General features: G+C 36.1%; 6 gene segments (V, D, J or C); all 6 read left to right on the forward strand.

Moving 5' to 3' along the window:
- The first annotated feature begins 643 nt into the window (after nt 1-643).
- LOC107678909 (Ig kappa chain V-VI region NQ2-6.1-like) lies at nt 644-1,155 on the forward strand. The segment is given in 2 exon segments: nt 644-683; nt 812-1,155. Coding segments are annotated over 2 exon segments (384 nt in total).
- Nucleotides 1,156-1,900: 745 nt separating this feature from the next.
- Nucleotides 1,901-2,414, forward strand: LOC107678910 (T-cell receptor alpha chain V region RL-5-like). The segment is given in 2 exon segments: nt 1,901-1,940; nt 2,050-2,414. Coding segments are annotated over 2 exon segments (405 nt in total).
- Nucleotides 2,415-6,939: 4,525 nt separating this feature from the next.
- Nucleotides 6,940-7,413, forward strand: LOC107678911 (Ig kappa chain V-VI region NQ2-6.1-like). The segment is given in 2 exon segments: nt 6,940-6,979; nt 7,082-7,413. Coding segments are annotated over 2 exon segments (372 nt in total).
- Nucleotides 7,414-9,131: 1,718 nt separating this feature from the next.
- LOC107678912 (Ig kappa chain V-VI region NQ2-6.1-like) lies at nt 9,132-10,290 on the forward strand. The segment is given in 3 exon segments: nt 9,132-9,177; nt 9,308-9,603; nt 10,246-10,290. Coding segments are annotated over 3 exon segments (387 nt in total).
- Nucleotides 10,291-12,867: 2,577 nt separating this feature from the next.
- LOC107678913 (Ig lambda chain V-II region NEI-like) lies at nt 12,868-13,452 on the forward strand. The segment is given in 2 exon segments: nt 12,868-12,907; nt 13,022-13,452. Coding segments are annotated over 2 exon segments (471 nt in total).
- Nucleotides 13,453-15,148: 1,696 nt separating this feature from the next.
- Nucleotides 15,149-15,615, forward strand: LOC107678914 (T-cell receptor alpha chain V region CTL-L17-like). The segment is given in 2 exon segments: nt 15,149-15,170; nt 15,284-15,615. Coding segments are annotated over 2 exon segments (354 nt in total).
- The last annotated feature ends 2,257 nt before the right edge of the window (nt 15,616-17,872 follow it).

Genomic DNA, 17,872 nt, shown 5'->3' on the forward strand with positions numbered 1-17,872 from the left:
TTTTTTTATTGTAAAAAACATTTTAAAAATCCAAAAAAACCCTTTAAAAAAAAAAAAAAAAAACTGTTAAATTGAAATGGGATATCAATGGTTTTTCATGGACCATCAATTCAAGGACCTTTATTTTTAAGAGATATTAATTCATTTAGTTCAGTTTCAAAGGCATTTGTTTTAAATGTAGATTTTAATTGTTCATAAAACACTTAAAACTCACTTTAGCTATCTAAAAGCACTGAGTAACTCATATTCAAAGTTTAGCCAAAAGTCTAGTAATATGATACTTATTCTTAGTTACTATAAAATACAACATTAATGTTTTTTTTCTTCTTTTTTGCTTGCAAGATGTGAATATGTATTTAAACATTTGTTATTGATAATAATATTTCAGTATATTCTAAACTATAAACTATAATTGGTTTGATACCTTGTTGCCTAATATTTAAGATCTTTTTTAAACTCATTCCAAATGGTTCTGAGATCAACAATCATAAAATGTTCTTCAAACCCATATTCTACCGGAAGGAGGAGCTATACGATTCATGTTTTTCATTAGCCAGCTCCTGCTATATATGAGTTAGTTACATCTTAGGAAGAAATTTGCAGCATTGATTCTCAATGTCTTTTTTGTTCATTCATTGGTGAAATGTTGTCCCTGGTCTTGATCATTATCTCTCTGCTCAAAGGTCAGTTATTCATACTTTTTTTTTTTTTTACTTTTAATCCAAAGGTTGTGTGAAATTCTGTATTAACACATTAACATCTTAATTTAAGGAACAATCTATATAGCATTATTGTTTCTTCTTCTACACAGAGAATGCTGACGCAAATACAATAAATCCACTGGTCCCAGAGAAGCACATGACAGCAGGAGACAATGTTACCCTCTCATGTGAATACAGTGGAGGTGTTAGCACACTGCAGTGGTATCGACAATATCCAGGATCTCGAATAGGGTTTCTCATTTTTGCCACTGAGCTCAGTGGCCGGTCAGAGCCTGCACTTCGACTTTCATCTACAGCTGATAAAGGAAACAAATGGATGCATCTGAACATCTTTTTAACAGAAATGGACGATTCTGCGCTGTACTACTGTGCCCTGGTGCCCACAGTGATGGGAAACACTGCAACACTGTACAAAAACCAGAAACTATACTAGCATCAGATTTCAACAGACACTCCACTTAAATCAAATAATAAATAATATTAAGCATGAAAGTGGTTTTTCAAAATATACATTTCAACTTATAAATGAAATCAAATTAAGTACCTCTGAGTATGAAATGACTGACAATAGGCAATGGCTGAAAAAAGTAGCAAAAATGATAAATATCAATATTTTGGGAAGGTAATATTTATTGATGAATGAATTACAAGGTCAAATTTACTCTCAATTATCAAATCAATTTTTAATACTGACTTAAAGAATAGGAGTGTGTCCGAGGTTGTTAGTAAATGGGGTTTGCAAACCGAGAACTGACGCTTCTCATTTAGAACTGGTTCGTTTAAAAGTCAAGTCAAGTCAAGTCCAGGCCAGTCCATTCCAGTCAGTCAGTCAGTCAGTCAGTCAGTCAGTCAGTCTCACAAAACAGGCATTATATATTCAGGTTAAAGAACAAATAACTCTTATGAGCTGGTTCTTTCTAGTGAATCAAAAAATTTACAATCGCTCTGATCGCTGGACGGATTAGTCAGTTTTTTGTAGTAAAACAATCACATAGTTACATCTAAATTACTGAGAGATAAATTTGAAAAGTTGAATTCTTTTTGATCCCCATTCCTGCTGTTGGGGGAAGAATAAAACTTTATATGTAATCCCTCAAACCTGTCAGAAGGAGGAGCTCTTAGTGTTTTTCATTTCTGACATCTAAGTGTGCTGTCATTCTGTGAGTTAAAACAACATTATGTGGGTCTATTTACCTTTGCTCCTTTCAGCACTTGCAGGTGAGAATGTTTTTCTTTCCATATTAATTCTTCATATAAATTTGTCATTCATTAACATTTTAAATTGTTTAGGGTTTAAATATATATGAATACATTTTTTGTTTGACAGGAGACTCTCTTGGTGATTTAATAACATCTCATAATTCTAAAAAACAAGCTCAAGATGGTAACAGTGTTACTCTCTCCTGCAACTACACTGGTGCTGTTTATAATCTACTGTGGTATCGTCAGTATCAAAGATCCAAACCAGAACTTCTTCTCTCCATGACTGAATCTGGAGATCCAGTTAAAGAAGATCCATCAGCCCACTGGTTATCTGCTAATGTTGACAAACTCACAAAGCTCATGGAACTGGAAATCAGCCCTGCTAAAGTATCAGACTCTGCACGGTATTACTGTGCCCTGCAGCCCACAGTGACAGGAAACCCTTTTCTCCTGCACAAAATCTTGCCAATGGTAGAGCTTAACATCTAAAAGCTGATAGACTGGCTGACAACATATTTGACTTTTATTCAACTGTTTTTATTTATTTTATTTAACTGTATTTTTTTTCCAATCAGAAATCTGTAGCTTTGACAAAAGTATTACTATATTGTGGGGACCCGAGTTGGTCTGACATAAAAATGTGAAAAATAAAAACATGTTATGACAGTACTCAACTAAGCACATTTAAATAGGTACAATGTAGAAACTATTCCTTTCCTTTTGCCCAAAATGAGCAATGACAGGACATACAGTGAGCATAGAAAAGAATAACCCCCCTTTAAAATAATCACATTTTGTTGCTTTGCAGCCTGAAATGAAGACGGACACATTTTGTTTTATCCAGCTGTATTTACTCAGTGCAACTTATAACATCCAAGTGAAATATATAACTCCAACATGTCATGTGGGGACCCGAGTTGGTCTGACATAAAAATTTGAAAAATAAAAACATGTTATGACAGTACTCAACTAAACACATTTAAATAGGTACAATGTAGAAACTATTCCTTTCCTTTTGCCCAAAATGGGCAATGACAGGACATACAGTGACATACAGTGAGCATAGAAAAGAATAACCCCCCTTTAAAATAATCACATTTTGTTGCTTTGCAGCCTGAAATGAAGACGGACACATTTTGTTTTATCCAGCTGTATTTACTCAGTGCAACTTATAACATCCAAGTGAAATATATAACTCCAACATGTCAGACATTTAAAAAAAAATAAACAAACAGAATCACTGAGTTGGAAAAAGGATCACCCCCCTCCTAAAAATGACTTGTAAACTCAATCAGGTGTAGCTAATCCTTGGTAGTGCAACTGAAGCAAACAATCAACTATGGGTCACTTTTCAAGTCACCTTTATTTGTATAGCGCTTTATACAATACTGGTTGTGTCAAAGTTGTGGACAGGCTCAAGTCAGGAGATGCATCCAACAAAAATTCAAAGGCTTTATCAATGCCTAGAAGCACAGTGAAGTCTATTAGTGGAGGGTATTTGGTACAACACAGTCGCTCCCTGGATCAGGACGTCACTCCAAACTGGATGAAAGAGCCAGGAGGAAACTGGTCAGAGAGGCGACCAAGAGGCCTACAGCAACTCTGAAGCAGTTGCAGGAATTTATGACAAAGAGTGGTCATTGTGTACATGTGACGACAATATCACAAATTCTCCACTCCTCAAGAAAGGCCACATGCAGTCACGACTGAGCTTTGCCGAAGCGCACCTTGAAGATTCTGAGGCGGGTGAGACTAATATTGAATTATTTGGCCTCAACACCAAACGATATGTCTGGCGAAAATCCAATAAAGCTCACCATCCAAATAACAGCACTCCTACAGTAAAGCATGGAGGTGGTAATATCTTGTTATGGGCTCTGCAGCAGGGACTGGAGCACTTGTCAGGATAGAAGGAACAATTAATGGGGCAAAATACTGTCAAATTCTTGAGGCAAATCTGCTGCCCTCTGCCAGAAAGTTGTCAATTGGAAGAAGGTTTACCTTCCAACATGACAATGACCCAAAGCACACTGCAAAACTGACCACACAGTGGTTGAATGAGAAAAAGATGAATGTCCTTGCATGGCCTAGTCAGAGCCCAGATTAAAACTCCATTGAAAATCTGTGGAATGACTTGAAGACTGCAGTCCACAAATGGTCACCATCAAATTTAACTGAACTTGAGCAGTTCTGCAAAGAAGAGTGGACAAATATTGCAAAGTCTAGATGTGCAAAGTTAGTAGAGACAGAGATATATCCCAACAGACTATTACAGGCTGTAATTAAAGCAAAAGGTGGTTCAACAAAATACTGACAAAAGGGGGTGATCCTTTTTACAACCCAGTGATTCTGTTTGTTTGTTTTTTTATATATATATATATATATACAAACAACATTATATACATTTATGACATGTTGGTGTTATCTTTCACTTGGATGTTACAAGTTGCACTGATTAAATACAGCTGGATAAAACAAAAACTGTGTCCGTCTTCATTTCAGGCTGCACAGCAACAAAATGTGATTCTTTTAATGGGGGGTGTTTCTTTTCTATACCCACTGTACTATGTGGGAGGAGCTCAGCGTTTGGTAGACTCCAGCAGAACAAATCAAAAATACAACACTGACGTACCTTCATACAGATTCTGATAGAATCCTGAACTAAAATGTTTCTCATCTATTCTGTTTTAATATTTCTCCTAAGCTACGGTAAGTACTATTACTTATATACATCTCAAACTACTGAAAGAATAAGCTATTTATCAAAGTGGTGTAAATTTCCATTTAAAAGTTCTGGAGATGTTGTTCGTGTATTTATGTCCTCATTTAGTGAGACGACAGATGCTGAAATCACCGCGAGCGTCGCGTGCGCTTCAGTGTGTGTGTAGTAAACGAAACCGCGCGTCATTCATACATACAGAGATATGATCGCGTAATATGAGTTAATGCTCATCAGATCACGTAAATCAGTGGAAAATTAATAGAAATGATGATTCTGTGTAAAGAAATATCAAGTAAACTTGTATAAAAATATCAGTATTTTTCCAAATATGAACTAAACGCTCTAATGGAAGAAGTTCAGTGACGCTTGCACGTGACTGCCTGCCTGCCAACCAGAGGCGGCACAAAATTTGGCGGAGGCGGCCGCCTCATAATTCTCTATGCAGGAAAAACCCTGACAGTCGGATTTCTAAGAACCCTTAATCTACTGGAATATTGAATTCCTTTGGAAGTTATTTTTTTTTTTAACTAAAAGGCTTTATGGTTATTTTTGGAAATAGACATGCGATCTTTAAAATTAAAACATTGTTTTCATCATGTTACTGTAAAATAACATTGCAATATATTTAACAAAAATAATCAATACATTTTTGCCTACTTTTGTTATTATAGAAACATCCAGGAAAAAGCTGTTAATGTTTAAAATGTGTTTAATTTGCCTGATTTAAACTAGTGAGCACGAATTTAACATGCAATCTGCCAGAAGGTGGAGCTCTAGGTTCAGTCATTTCAAAACAGAGCACAGACATAAACTTATTATGTCTGTGAGTTAAGAGTTAGTTGAGGAAAGTCACAAAGGCCTTTTTGTTTCTTGCTGGTGTAGATGTTTCTCCTGGTCCTCTTGATATTTCCTCCTCTTATGGGTAAGTAATTTATAAGAATACCTTCCAAATAGAAAAATACTAATTTTGAATGGTAATGTGTCAATAAATCACCTGTTTACACTTTTTTTTTTCAAACAGAGAATGCTGATGCTGAAGTGATAACCTCATTCTTCACAAAGCAGCATGTTTTGGCAGGAAAAGATATTACTCTTTCCTGCAATTACAGTGGCTATGTTCAAAATTTGCAGTGGTATCGTCAGTATACCGGATCCAACCCTGAGAATATAATTTTTTATACTGAGACAAACAGTCAGTCAGAGCCCAAGCTTCGTCTGTACGCTGTGGCCGATAAACGAATCAAACTTATGAATTTGAGCATATCTTCTACTCAAATGGATGATTCTGCTCTGTACTACTGTGCCCTGCAGCCCACGGTGACAGGAAATACAACTGCACTGTACAAAAACTTTCTTATGACCTATTTTTACTAGAAGGCACTTTCACACCAGTTTTTCTTAATTGTCTTTCCTGACTGATACGATGTGATGCACTTTTTTTAACAAAAAGAACATAATTTGTCACGTTTCTGACAAACAAATTTGATTCTAAACACTTGGTGTCACTATCAATCACAGCGAAGTCTCATGAGATATCATCTCTGCTGCTGAATTAGTTTATTACATTTTTGCCAGCTTCCCAATGCTATTAACAGATATTTGCAGAATTTAAATTTAACTGACAAAGAGCCTCATTAATACAACGACGAGTTTGTCCTGGTAATGCAGCTAAGTCTGATGCTGTGTTCATGTTCTTATACTTGTAGAAATGTTTCAATAACGTACATTGCACATTATGCATAAATCTGTGGTTTTTGTAAAAAAAAAAATGGGCATGCAGAGTGCTCGTGCTCTTGATTAATGTTAATTAACATTGCTTCATAACATGAAAAAGTAACCTCAATGACCATTTTACTGTGTTATTGCTGATGCCTGATGTAATGCACCATTTTCTTGTGAATTATTAGAAAGTACACTAAATTACATAGCCTGCATAATAGTATATGTAATAAATAAATTACCTATATTACCTATATACACAAAATGTAGAATCATTTAGGTGGCCCCTGACATGTTGGAGACTTAAATAGCTTAAATGTTAATAATTACCATAAATTTCAGGTCAATTTCAGGTTAAAGCACACCACTTATATATATACACAAGTTTTATATATAAACTTTTTTAAAGTTCCCATGTGTAACAATCATTAATTTTATGTGCATTATTCTGCCAGAAGATGGAGCTCTAGGAATCTTTTCACTCTGAGTTCAGTTGTTTAAAAACAGCAGACACACTAGTCAGTCATACTCTAGAAGGGAACTAACTGTAAGTCTTGACTCTCATTAGTGTAGATGTTGCTCCTAGTATTCATTATATTTTCTCTTCTAAAAGGTGAGTGAATTATAACAATTACTTTGGAAGTGTTCTTTCCATATTCTGTTGACAGTCTAAATTAGTCCATTATAAATAACGAATTACATTTTTTAAAAACAGAGAATGCTGCTGCTGATGTCATAAAACCAGTCTACACACAGAAGCAGGTTTTGGCAGGAAAAGATGTTACACTGATCTGTAACTACACTGGCACAGTTCAGAGTTTACAGTGGTACCGTCAGTATCCCGGATCCAAACCTGAGCACCTCATTATGTTCTTTGAAACCAGCCCTAAATCAGAGCCCACTCTCCGTCTGACCGCTGCGGCTGATAAAGCAGCCAAAAGTATGAATTTGATGATCTCTTCTACAGAAGTGAAAGACTCTGCCATGTACTACTGTGCCCTGCAGCCCACAGTGACAGGAAATACAACTAGACCAAACAAAAACTGAACGAGTAATGATATTAAACAGAAGAACATGATTTAAAAACATTATATACAATATTTGCACTGTACAACTATCAAATGTTTCAAGCATTAATTTGCTGCTCGTAATAGTGTAATATTAGATAAATTAGACTAACACAACATCATTTTTAGCTTGTAGACTACATCTTCCTATACAGTATTGGTAGGGTGGGTGAGATGAGCATGTAGGTCTGTGTGGGAGGAGCTCAATATTTTTAAACTCCAGCAGAGTAAATTGGACACAAAAACTTCATACAGATCCTGAGAGAAGTCGGAACTCAAACTATAGAATCATGTTACTCATCTCTTCTGTTTTAATATTTATCATCAGTTACTGTAAGTAGTATTACTCATATACATTTTGCACTGTATTCCAGAACATAACAAAAATACCTGTTTGTTTTGTTATAAATTTATTCCATTATATTGCTTGATTCTTTGTCATCTTTGCAGGTAAAGCGAATGGGAATGTCATCAGACCAAACCAAGTGTCTGTAGTGTTAACTGAAGGAAGCAGCACCACTCTGTCCTGTACATATGATGGATCAGCTTAGTCTCCACTGGTATCGGCAGAAGCCTGGATCAAAACCAGATTTTCTGCTGCTGATTGCTGAGTCTTCTAAGTATGTCACAAGAGCTGACCAACCTCATCCACATATGTCCATCAGACTCCATGACAATAAAAGTGTGGATCTGGAGATCTCCTCTGCTGCTACCACTCTGTCCTGTACATATGATGGATCAGCTTACAGTCTCCACTGGTATTGGCAGAAGCCTGGATCAAAACCAGATTTTCTGCTGCTGATTGCTGAGTCTTCTAAGTATGTCACAAGAGCTGACCAACCTCATCCACATATGTCCATCAGACTCCATGACAATAAAAGTGTGGATCTGGAGATCTCCTCTGCTGCTGTATCAGGCTCTGCTGTGTATTACTGTGCTCTGCAGCCCACAGTGACAGGAAAACCAACTACACTTTACAAAAACCTTCTTGTCATTTGTCTGTTGCATAGTCATATTCCATTATGCTTCTGATCTAATATGGCTTTTAAACATACTGGCCATTGGAAATAATAACTGGCCATTATCAGATGTATTTAATTTTACTCTATTTAGCAAGGACATTTCTCAAAGAGAAAAAAATATAATTCAGGACTATAATCATAATCAATACAAAAATGGACTACAAAATACCAAGACAACCAATCACCATCCAGGATAAAAGAAATTCAATATGTTCCTTAAAATGAAGCTTGGAATAAATACAAAAGTTGTTTAAGACACATTTCTCTCTGATAAATTACTAGAATGTTCAAATAGGCCATTGTTAAAATGACTACAGTACAGATGTACACAGTTAAGACCGCACCTAGACTACTGAATTTATAGTTACTTTTGTAGATAGAAATGTAATCTGTTTATCATGTTGCTGTACAATAACTTTGGTTGTTTTAGTTACATTCAAAAAAGAATGACATACTTAACCAGTGGTTACCACACACATTCTACATGGTCTCTCTCTCTCTTTTTTTACATATATTATTAAATAAGATTTACATCAGAGAGACCCAGTTATGCATTACTTTTGCCAGAAGGTGGAGCTCACATTTACATTATTTCAAAACAGAGTGCAAATACAAACGGAGTCAGTTCGGAGGAAACTGTAAATCTTGACTCTACAGGCTTTTTGTCTCATTGATGATGATGTTGCTTCTGCTGGTCCTCATGATATTTTCCATTTTTAAGGGTGAGTAATCCATGAGAACAATTTCCAGATTATTGATTTTGACGGGGTTAATGTGTTAATAAACCAACTATTTTATACTCTTAATTAGATCATGAATTGTAATGTTTTTTAATTTTTTTTTTTAAAACAGAGAATGCTGATGCTGAAGTGATAACCTCATTCTTCACAAAGCAGCATGTTTTGGCAGGAAGAGATGTTACACTTTCCTGCAACTACAGTGGCAATGTTCAAAATTTGCAGTGGTATCGTCAGTATCCCAGATCCAAACCTGAGAATATAATTTTTTACACTGAGAGCAACAGTCAGTCAGAGCCCAAGCTTCGTCTGTATGCTGTGGCCGATAAAGGAATCAAACGTATGAATCTGAGCATATATTCTACGGAGCTGGATGATTCTGCTCTGTACTACTGTGCCCTGGAGCCCACAGTGACAGGAAATACAACAGCACTGTACAAAAACAGACAATCAGGACACACTGTAATTACCAAACATTACCAACAAGTACCACTGTGTACAATAAGGAAAAATAAAAGAAAAATGAAGAGAGCTGGTATCAACCAGTTTAAAGATCTTTGAAACTTGTGGTTACAGTACTTTAAAACTGTATATTTTCCACATACCTGTACAGCTGATTGTCCAAAAGTAACATTTTATTTTTTATGAAATCATTATGTATGACTAAACAACAGCCGTACTGTATTTACAAAACCTTCTTTTTAATTAGAGAGTAAACTAAAGTGTATTCACAAACAGTCAGTATTTGTAGGGACAACAAGGAGGTATGTGTGGGAGGAGCTCAAGGTTTTGTCAGCTTCAGTAGAAGAAATCATTGAGACAACACTGACTTCCCTTCATGGAGAAGTCTGAACTCAAACTACAGAATCATGCTACTCATCTCTTCTGTTTTAATATTTATCCTCAGTTACTGTAAGTACTGTTAGTCATACACATCACATATTGCACCATATTTCAGAATATCACTAGAATATATACATCAAAAATATACACATTTTTTATTCATTCTAAACATAATCCATTATATTGCTTGATTCTTTGTCATCTTTGCAGGTAAAGCGAATGGGAATGTCATCAGACCAAACCAAGTGTCTGTAGTTTTAACTGAAGGAAGCAGCACCACTGTCCTGTACATACAGTGGGTACGGAAAGTATTCAGACCCCCTTAAATTTTTCACTCTTTGTTATATTGCAGCCATTTGCTAAAATCATTTAAGTTAATTTTTTTTCCTCATTAATGTACACACAGCACCCCATATTGACAGAAAAACACAGAATTGTTGACATTTTTGCAGATTTATTAAAAAAGAAAAACTGAAATATCACATGGTCCTAAGTATTCAGACCCTTTGCTGTGACACTCATATATTTAACTCAGGTGCTGTCCATTTCTTCTGATCATCCTTGAGATGGTTCTACACCTTCATTTGAGTCCAGCTGTGTTTGATTATACTGATTGGACTTGATTAGGAAAGCCACACACCTCGTACCCACTGTATAATGGATCAGCTTACAGTCTCCACTGGTATCAGCAGAAGCCTGGATCAAAACCAGAGTTTCTGCTGCTGATTGCTGAGTCTTCTAAGTATGTCACAAGAGCTGACCAACCTTATCCACATATGTCCATCAGACTCCATGATGATAAACGTGTGGATCTGGAGATCTCCTCTGCTGCTATATCAAACTCTGCTGTGTATTACTGTGCTCTGCAGCCCACAGTGACAGAAAAACCAACTACACTGTACAAAAACTTGTTTCTTGCATATTGTATAGTCATATATCCAGGCACGTGCACACACAGACATCAAAGGGGGCTTGAGCACCTACCCTTTTTCTACCTCAAGAGAAAGTGCCCTTTTTTCTTGGGGAGTTTTTTTTTTTTTAATAAATGAATATATGTAGGCTATATATGTGTGCGTGTGTGTTTCTGTTTGCGCATAGCTTTCCCTGTCAAACAAAAAAAAAAATCTAAATATCAGGTCGGGTTTATTAACTCTGTCGAGTTCCGATGCCTTTCTCCGCGTCTCTGCAGCACAGCAGTGTAGCGCACATTGATAGGCACATCACAGACAGACAGACAGCCGCAGAACAGTGATGCAAAGTCCGACTCATTTCCGCAAACCAGTTCTTTTTGGACAGATTGGCTCATTGAACTGGTTCAAAAAGCCGATTCATCGGTTCCTGACGTCATCAAGCAATAACGTCTCTACGCATTTCTTTTCTAACAACTTAGTGCAATGTTGTGTATCAGTGAAAAATTCAAATAAGTCATTTGTGTCAACACATATGAAACATTCAAAAATAAAAGTTATTTGTGTAAAAGCATATTGCTGATTATTACCATATAATTCACTTAAGTTAATGGTGTTTGTGGTCACAGTTTCATTCGCGGATCCTTTATGTCAGATAAAGTACTGCTTAGACCGATGGGTGTGTGTCATCAAAGTACTGCGAGAGCTATAAGAGAGCGCGGACGTCTCCTTATGTTTTCTCTCACCATACTTTGATGTCATACACCGATCGATCTTCATGTCGAACACACCTCTTTACTCTCGCGTGTCACGTGACCGAGTGTAATCACAGCCTCTGCGATTGAAAAATCGCGTTTTTTCATATCGCGATATTATCGCTGACTTATTATTCTAATGGACTGATTCAATTTAAGAATTTGACTGAAAAGATGATGCACACTTTTAGAAAAAAAATGGCTTAAAAAAGGTAAAAATGCCCATTAAAAGGTAAAAAACCATTTAAACTTATTGGAAAAGATTAATTCATATCACTGTGAACTGACCACCACACAGAATATGCAGAATATCAAAAACTTTTTGGAGTCAGCTGTCCACTGTAGTCCTTAAGATATCAACACAATAACACACTCAGCAAAATATCATCTAATTATCGTTATCGATAAAATCCCAGAAAATATTGAGATATATTTTTGTCAATATCACACACCCCTAATATATTTAACGTTTTGTTTAGAAAAAAAATGTAATAAATATGAGAAGTGCCCTTTTTTCCACTTGAGCCCCTGCCCCTCAAAATGTCTGTGCACGTCCCTGCATATATCTAAGCCTGCCCTCATGCAGTGTCTCAGTGTTTTTTTAACTTTCCGTTCCTTATAAGGTGGTTTTCTCTGAGAATTACTGTACCATTTTAGCAAATGTTATGCACCATTTACTTATTTATTGGTCATTTAAAGCCACTGTTACAAAACAAAACATATTATAATTTACAATAAGTTAACCAGTACACCATAGTACTAGAAAACATTATGCAAAATTTGGAAGGAAAAAAAAACTGCATACAAGCATGAAACTAAATTAGTATTCATTATACAAAAATCAATAAAACAAAACAAATAAGAGTTTAAAGTAAGCAAAAATTGCCGCTTTAGTTTAGGGACTAATTCTCACTATTAACTAGTTGCTTAATAGCATGCATATTACTAGCATACTGGCTGTTTATTAGTGCTTACAAAGCACATATACTGCATGACCATATTCTACATGAGATATTGTAGCAAAAGTCATCTCATATGCATTCTGCTGCCAGAAGGTGGAGCTCCAGGAACCATCCTAGTTCAATCTCGGTTCAGTTGTTTAAAAACAGAGCAGACATAAATAGTCAGTCATACTCTAGAAGAGAACTGTTAGTCTCTCATTAGTGTAAATGTTGCTCCTGGTATTCATGATATTTTCTCTCCTAAAAGGTGAGTGATTCATAACAATTACTGTGGAAATTGTTTTTTTCCCCTCCTTTTTATACTGTTGAAAATCTGAATTAGTCCATTAGAAATTATTAATTAAAAATGTATTTTAAACAGAGAATGCTGCTGCTGATGTCATAAAACCAGTCTTCACAGAGAAGCAGGTTTTGGCAGGAAAAGATGTTACACTGATCTGTAACTACACTGGCACAGTTCAGAGTTTACAGTGGTACCGTCAGTATCCCGGATCCAAACCTGAGCACCTCATTATGTTCTTTGAAACCAGCCCTAAACCAGAGCCCACTCTCCGTCTGACCGCTGCGGCTGATAAAGCAGCCAAAAGTATGAATTTGACCATCTTTTCTACAGAAGTGAAAGACTCTGCCATGTACTACTGTGCCCTGCATCCCACAGTGACAGGAAACACAACTACACTGTACAAAAACGTGTTTCTTGTATATTGTACAATCATGTTTGTAGCAGGGAGGAGCTTCTTCACATGCAGAGTCTCTTTTCCCACTTTCCGTACATTTGCTGTCGGGCCATAATGTTGTCTTTCTGAGTACTTTACGATTTTAGCAAATGTTCGTAGGGGTGGGCTATATACCGGTAGACACGATTAACTGGTAGAAATTTATCAACCGGTAGAGATTTTAGACTATGGTCTCTATCACGGTTACACGCTCACATGACGTTGCTGTGCTACATGGTCACGAAAACTTGTTTACACATGTTTTAAGCATTGCATTTTAAAAACAATATATTTTAAGCCATTGAAACCCAATCAGCAGCAAAAGAGAACTCCTTTCGCTATATGCGCGCGCACGTGAAGACGGTGCTCATGGAGCGCGGGAGTATTGAACTGAGCTATTTTTGCTGCTTTATACACACACTTGTATGTGTCAAAATGCCCGTCTTTGCAAGTATCCTTGTAAACACAGTACTTTAGGTCTTAAGTGAAAGCAAACAGCTGAGAAAGAAAACGTGTAATATATTGGATCCGGGCAGCTCTTACAGCAGTCTAATATTCCTGCTGTCTGTCATTCATGTTAATCAAACAACAAAAGAGAGAAAATATCTCCCTCTTGAGAAAATATCACTCGACTAAATCACTTTTGTAACTTTAATAAGAAGAAATATATATTTAATTTTCACAGTGAAGAATATGCAGTGTTTTTATACATTTGATTACTTTATAATGTAGTATTGCTTATTTATTTGTTCTACTGTAGTTTTTTTTCTTTCCCTATTGCTTGTAATTAGTATCTTATTCTTATTTAAACGCTGTCTGTTTACTTGTCTTCAGGAAGTATTAGTTTTTTTGTGATATTGACACTGGTGACCAGAATTATGAAATTTCTATAGTATCAAAATTTTGATATCATAAAGACCTTAAATAAAGCAAAAACAACTACACTGTGATGTATATATTGTTACTGTGAAATAAAATTACTTATATCGTGCAAGATTTTGGTCATATAGCCCACCCCTAAATGTTAGAATACTATTTACTTGTTAATTGCTGCTCATTTAATGCCATAATTAAATAATAATAATAATAAATAATGAAATAATTACAAGACAAACACACTATAATTTACAATACCATAAGTCAACCACATAGTATGAACCTATATAATATAACGTATATGTAAAATTCAGCAAAATCAGGTGGTCCCTGACATCAGGTTGTTAAAAAAAGGTTGTAAGCATGAACCTTACTTAGTATTACTTATACGAAAATTAATAAAACAAAACAAATAAGTAAAAGTTCCTTATAGGTCTATAGACAGGACAAATTCCTGCAGATGAGACTTTGCTTGACTAACTGTCATCATTTTGCCACTTGATTTATTTGCACAGTAAACATACATTTTACAATCAATTGGATCTCTCTGGACAGTGACAGTCCTCATAACTTAAAAAAAAGTTCCATTCAAATATTTAAAATATTTGCTCTATTAATAATTTCATTCTTCTTACTGTAAAATTTACTAGGCCAAAGGCTTTCAGTGAGCTCTTATTTGTTCTTGTTGATACATCCCATTAAAAAAAAAAAACAATGAGATATTGTAGCACAAGTCATCTCATATGCATTCTGCTGCCAGAAGGTGGAGCTCAGGAACCGTCCTAGTTCAGTCTCGGTTCAGTTGTTTAAAAACAGAGCAGACATACATAGAGCCAGTCATACTCTAGAAGAGAACGGTTAGTCTCTCATTAGTGTAAATGTTGCTCCTGGTATTCATGATATTTTCTCTCCTAAAAGGTGAGTGATTCATAATTACTGTGGAAATGCTTTTTTCCCCTGATTTTTATACTGTTGATAATCTGAATTAGTCCACTAGAAATTATTAATTAAAAGTTGTATGTTTTTAACAGAGAATGCTGCTGATGATGTCATAAAACCAGTCTTCACAGAGAAGCAGGTTTTGGCAGGAAAAGGTGTTACACTGATCTGTAACTACACTGGCACAGTTCGCAGTTTACAGTGGTACCGTCAGTATCCCGGATCCAAACCTGAGCACCTCATTATGTTCTTTGAAACCAGCCCTAAATCAGAGCCCGCTCTCCGTCTGACCGCTGCGGCTGATAAAGCAGCCAAAAGCATGAATTTGACCATCTTTTCTACAGAAGTCATAGACTCTGCCATGTACTACTGTGCCCTGGAGCCCACAGTGACAGGAAGCAGAACTTCACTGTGCAAAAACTGAATGTGAAATTACATTCAAGATGACGATCATGATGCTCAGTTTAAAAACTTCATATATAACCATTAGAAAGAGTCAATAAACAATATACAGTACTAAAACATACTCAGCAAGTATGTAGTACATATGCAGCAAAAGTACTTAAACAACATTTTTCTATGAAAATTCTTTCCTATAATAAAGCAAGTTACCAGCTCTGAAGGTGTTGTACATAGTTATAAACATATAACAGAAAGATTGCACAGATTCAGTGTGTTCCAATCCCTGTTTAAATACAAGAGACATCATGTTTCTTCTAGGTACAGAAAATGCGGTATTCTCAGCAGATGTAATCTTTACCAAGAAGTGACTATGCTGTATTCCAAGGACGATTCTCAGCATACCCAATGACAGACCTGATACACGTTTGTAGACTATTAAATGGTAAAACTTTGTACCAAACTCTGCATGAAGACAGAACATGGAGAACTTCTGAAGTATGTGTGAAGCTGTGAAAGTAATATATGAGTGGGGGGTGGAGCTAGCTGAGGGGAAAGTCACTGCAAAACAAAAGAACGGCAACAATGCCTCTGAAGACAGAAGAGGACTTTCAGTGATCTTGAGAAATCTTCACAAAAACGATGTTTTTTCTCTGTCTGTTCATACTTTTCAATTACTTTGGTAAGAAATTAGCTTTAATTGGTTCTTGTTTTGGGGTAAAAAGACAAACTACTTCCTGTTTTTTTCTTTTAATACCAAATATTATGTGCTAAATATATATATATATATGTGTCTTTACAGGTGAAACTACTGGGTATTCAATCAAACCAGACAAAAACACCACAGAGTTAATGGAGGATACAAACATTACACTGTCATGCATATATGAAGGCTCAATAGACAGTTTGCACTGGTACCAACAAAAACCTGGATCAAGACCAGAGTTTCTAATAATGATTGATGAAGCTTCTAAATATGTGACAAAAGCCAATCCACCTTTCCCACGTCTGTCAACCAAACTTGATAAAATACAGAAACGTGTTCATCTGGAAATCTCCTCTGCAGCAGTTACGGATTCCGCTATGTATTACTGTGCTTTGAGGCCCACAGTAACAGGAAACACACGTACACTGTACAAAAACCCTTACTGTATGTAGCAATTCAGAGTGACTGTGCATTTGAAATGTAAACATTTCAGTGTGAAATGTGAAGTGCTCTATTTATTTTGTGATGCTGTCTTCAGTCTTTTCAGTGTCTGTTAGTGTGCGATTTCCAAGATGCACTACTTTGGTGTCCAGAGGGGATCTTCAGCATGGAAGACACATTTCATGGATGAATAAGACCAACAACACAACCTCAATCCCCACATCTTCAAATATTCACATCCTGGAAAGTCCTGTAAGCAGTAGCCTATATGTGGCAGCAGCTACAACGAGTGCACCAAAGTGTCCACCATTTTGGCAAGAGATTTAGAACCACATGGGGGGAAGGGGGATTATTATTACACCAAGCTTACACCCCTAGTCTTTCTGAAAAGAACCCTGAGGTTTTTACTAACCACAAAGTATGCATTTAGCACTATACAGAACCCACACAGACCACAGGATGAGCATCCTCTGGCTGATGGGCTTACTAACATAGGGTGACCAAACATTTAAGTTTTTGGGGACAATCCCAGTTTCTGGTGTCCTGTCCCTGGAAATGTCCCCATTTTACAGCATGTTCAAAACACTGCACAAACAGTGCAAAAACTTGACCAACTAGGCCGCTGGTTAGCAGGGCAATCGTGTAGCAAATATCGTCACTAATAGAGGAGGCTGAAAGCTATATGGACTACTTGATCGCACACTGCTACTTTAGCCATGAAGAATTTAACCTGAATGAGAGCAAAACACCATTACAACCAATTAACAAAAGAGACACCATTATCGGTTTCAAGGTAGTCACATAAATTAAAGTAATACTGTTTGTATGCACTATATAAAAGGACCTGAACAGGCTGCAGGATTTTGTATACAGTTTTAAACGTTCCCGAAAGTTAATTCCCAAACACACGTAACAATACCACGTGGGTGAAATATTAAGAAAATATAAATAAAAAAATCAACTAAACAATTACACTTTCAACAGTTACACTTGAAGAAAGCATATAATAATTTCTGCTCAAAGTGAGCCTAAAATGCAAAAACAATAAGCCTAAATTCAAGATAGTAAAGATTTTCTAAAACTAAAAACATTCTAAAAACATGAGAACTGTACAGTGTACACAGCGCATTCACAG

This window comes from Sinocyclocheilus anshuiensis, unplaced genomic scaffold (genome assembly GCF_001515605.1).
Source record: "Sinocyclocheilus anshuiensis isolate Anshui unplaced genomic scaffold, SAMN03320099.WGS_v1.1 scaffold1576, whole genome shotgun sequence".
In the NCBI taxonomy this organism is placed as follows: Eukaryota; Metazoa; Chordata; class Actinopteri; order Cypriniformes; family Cyprinidae; genus Sinocyclocheilus; species Sinocyclocheilus anshuiensis.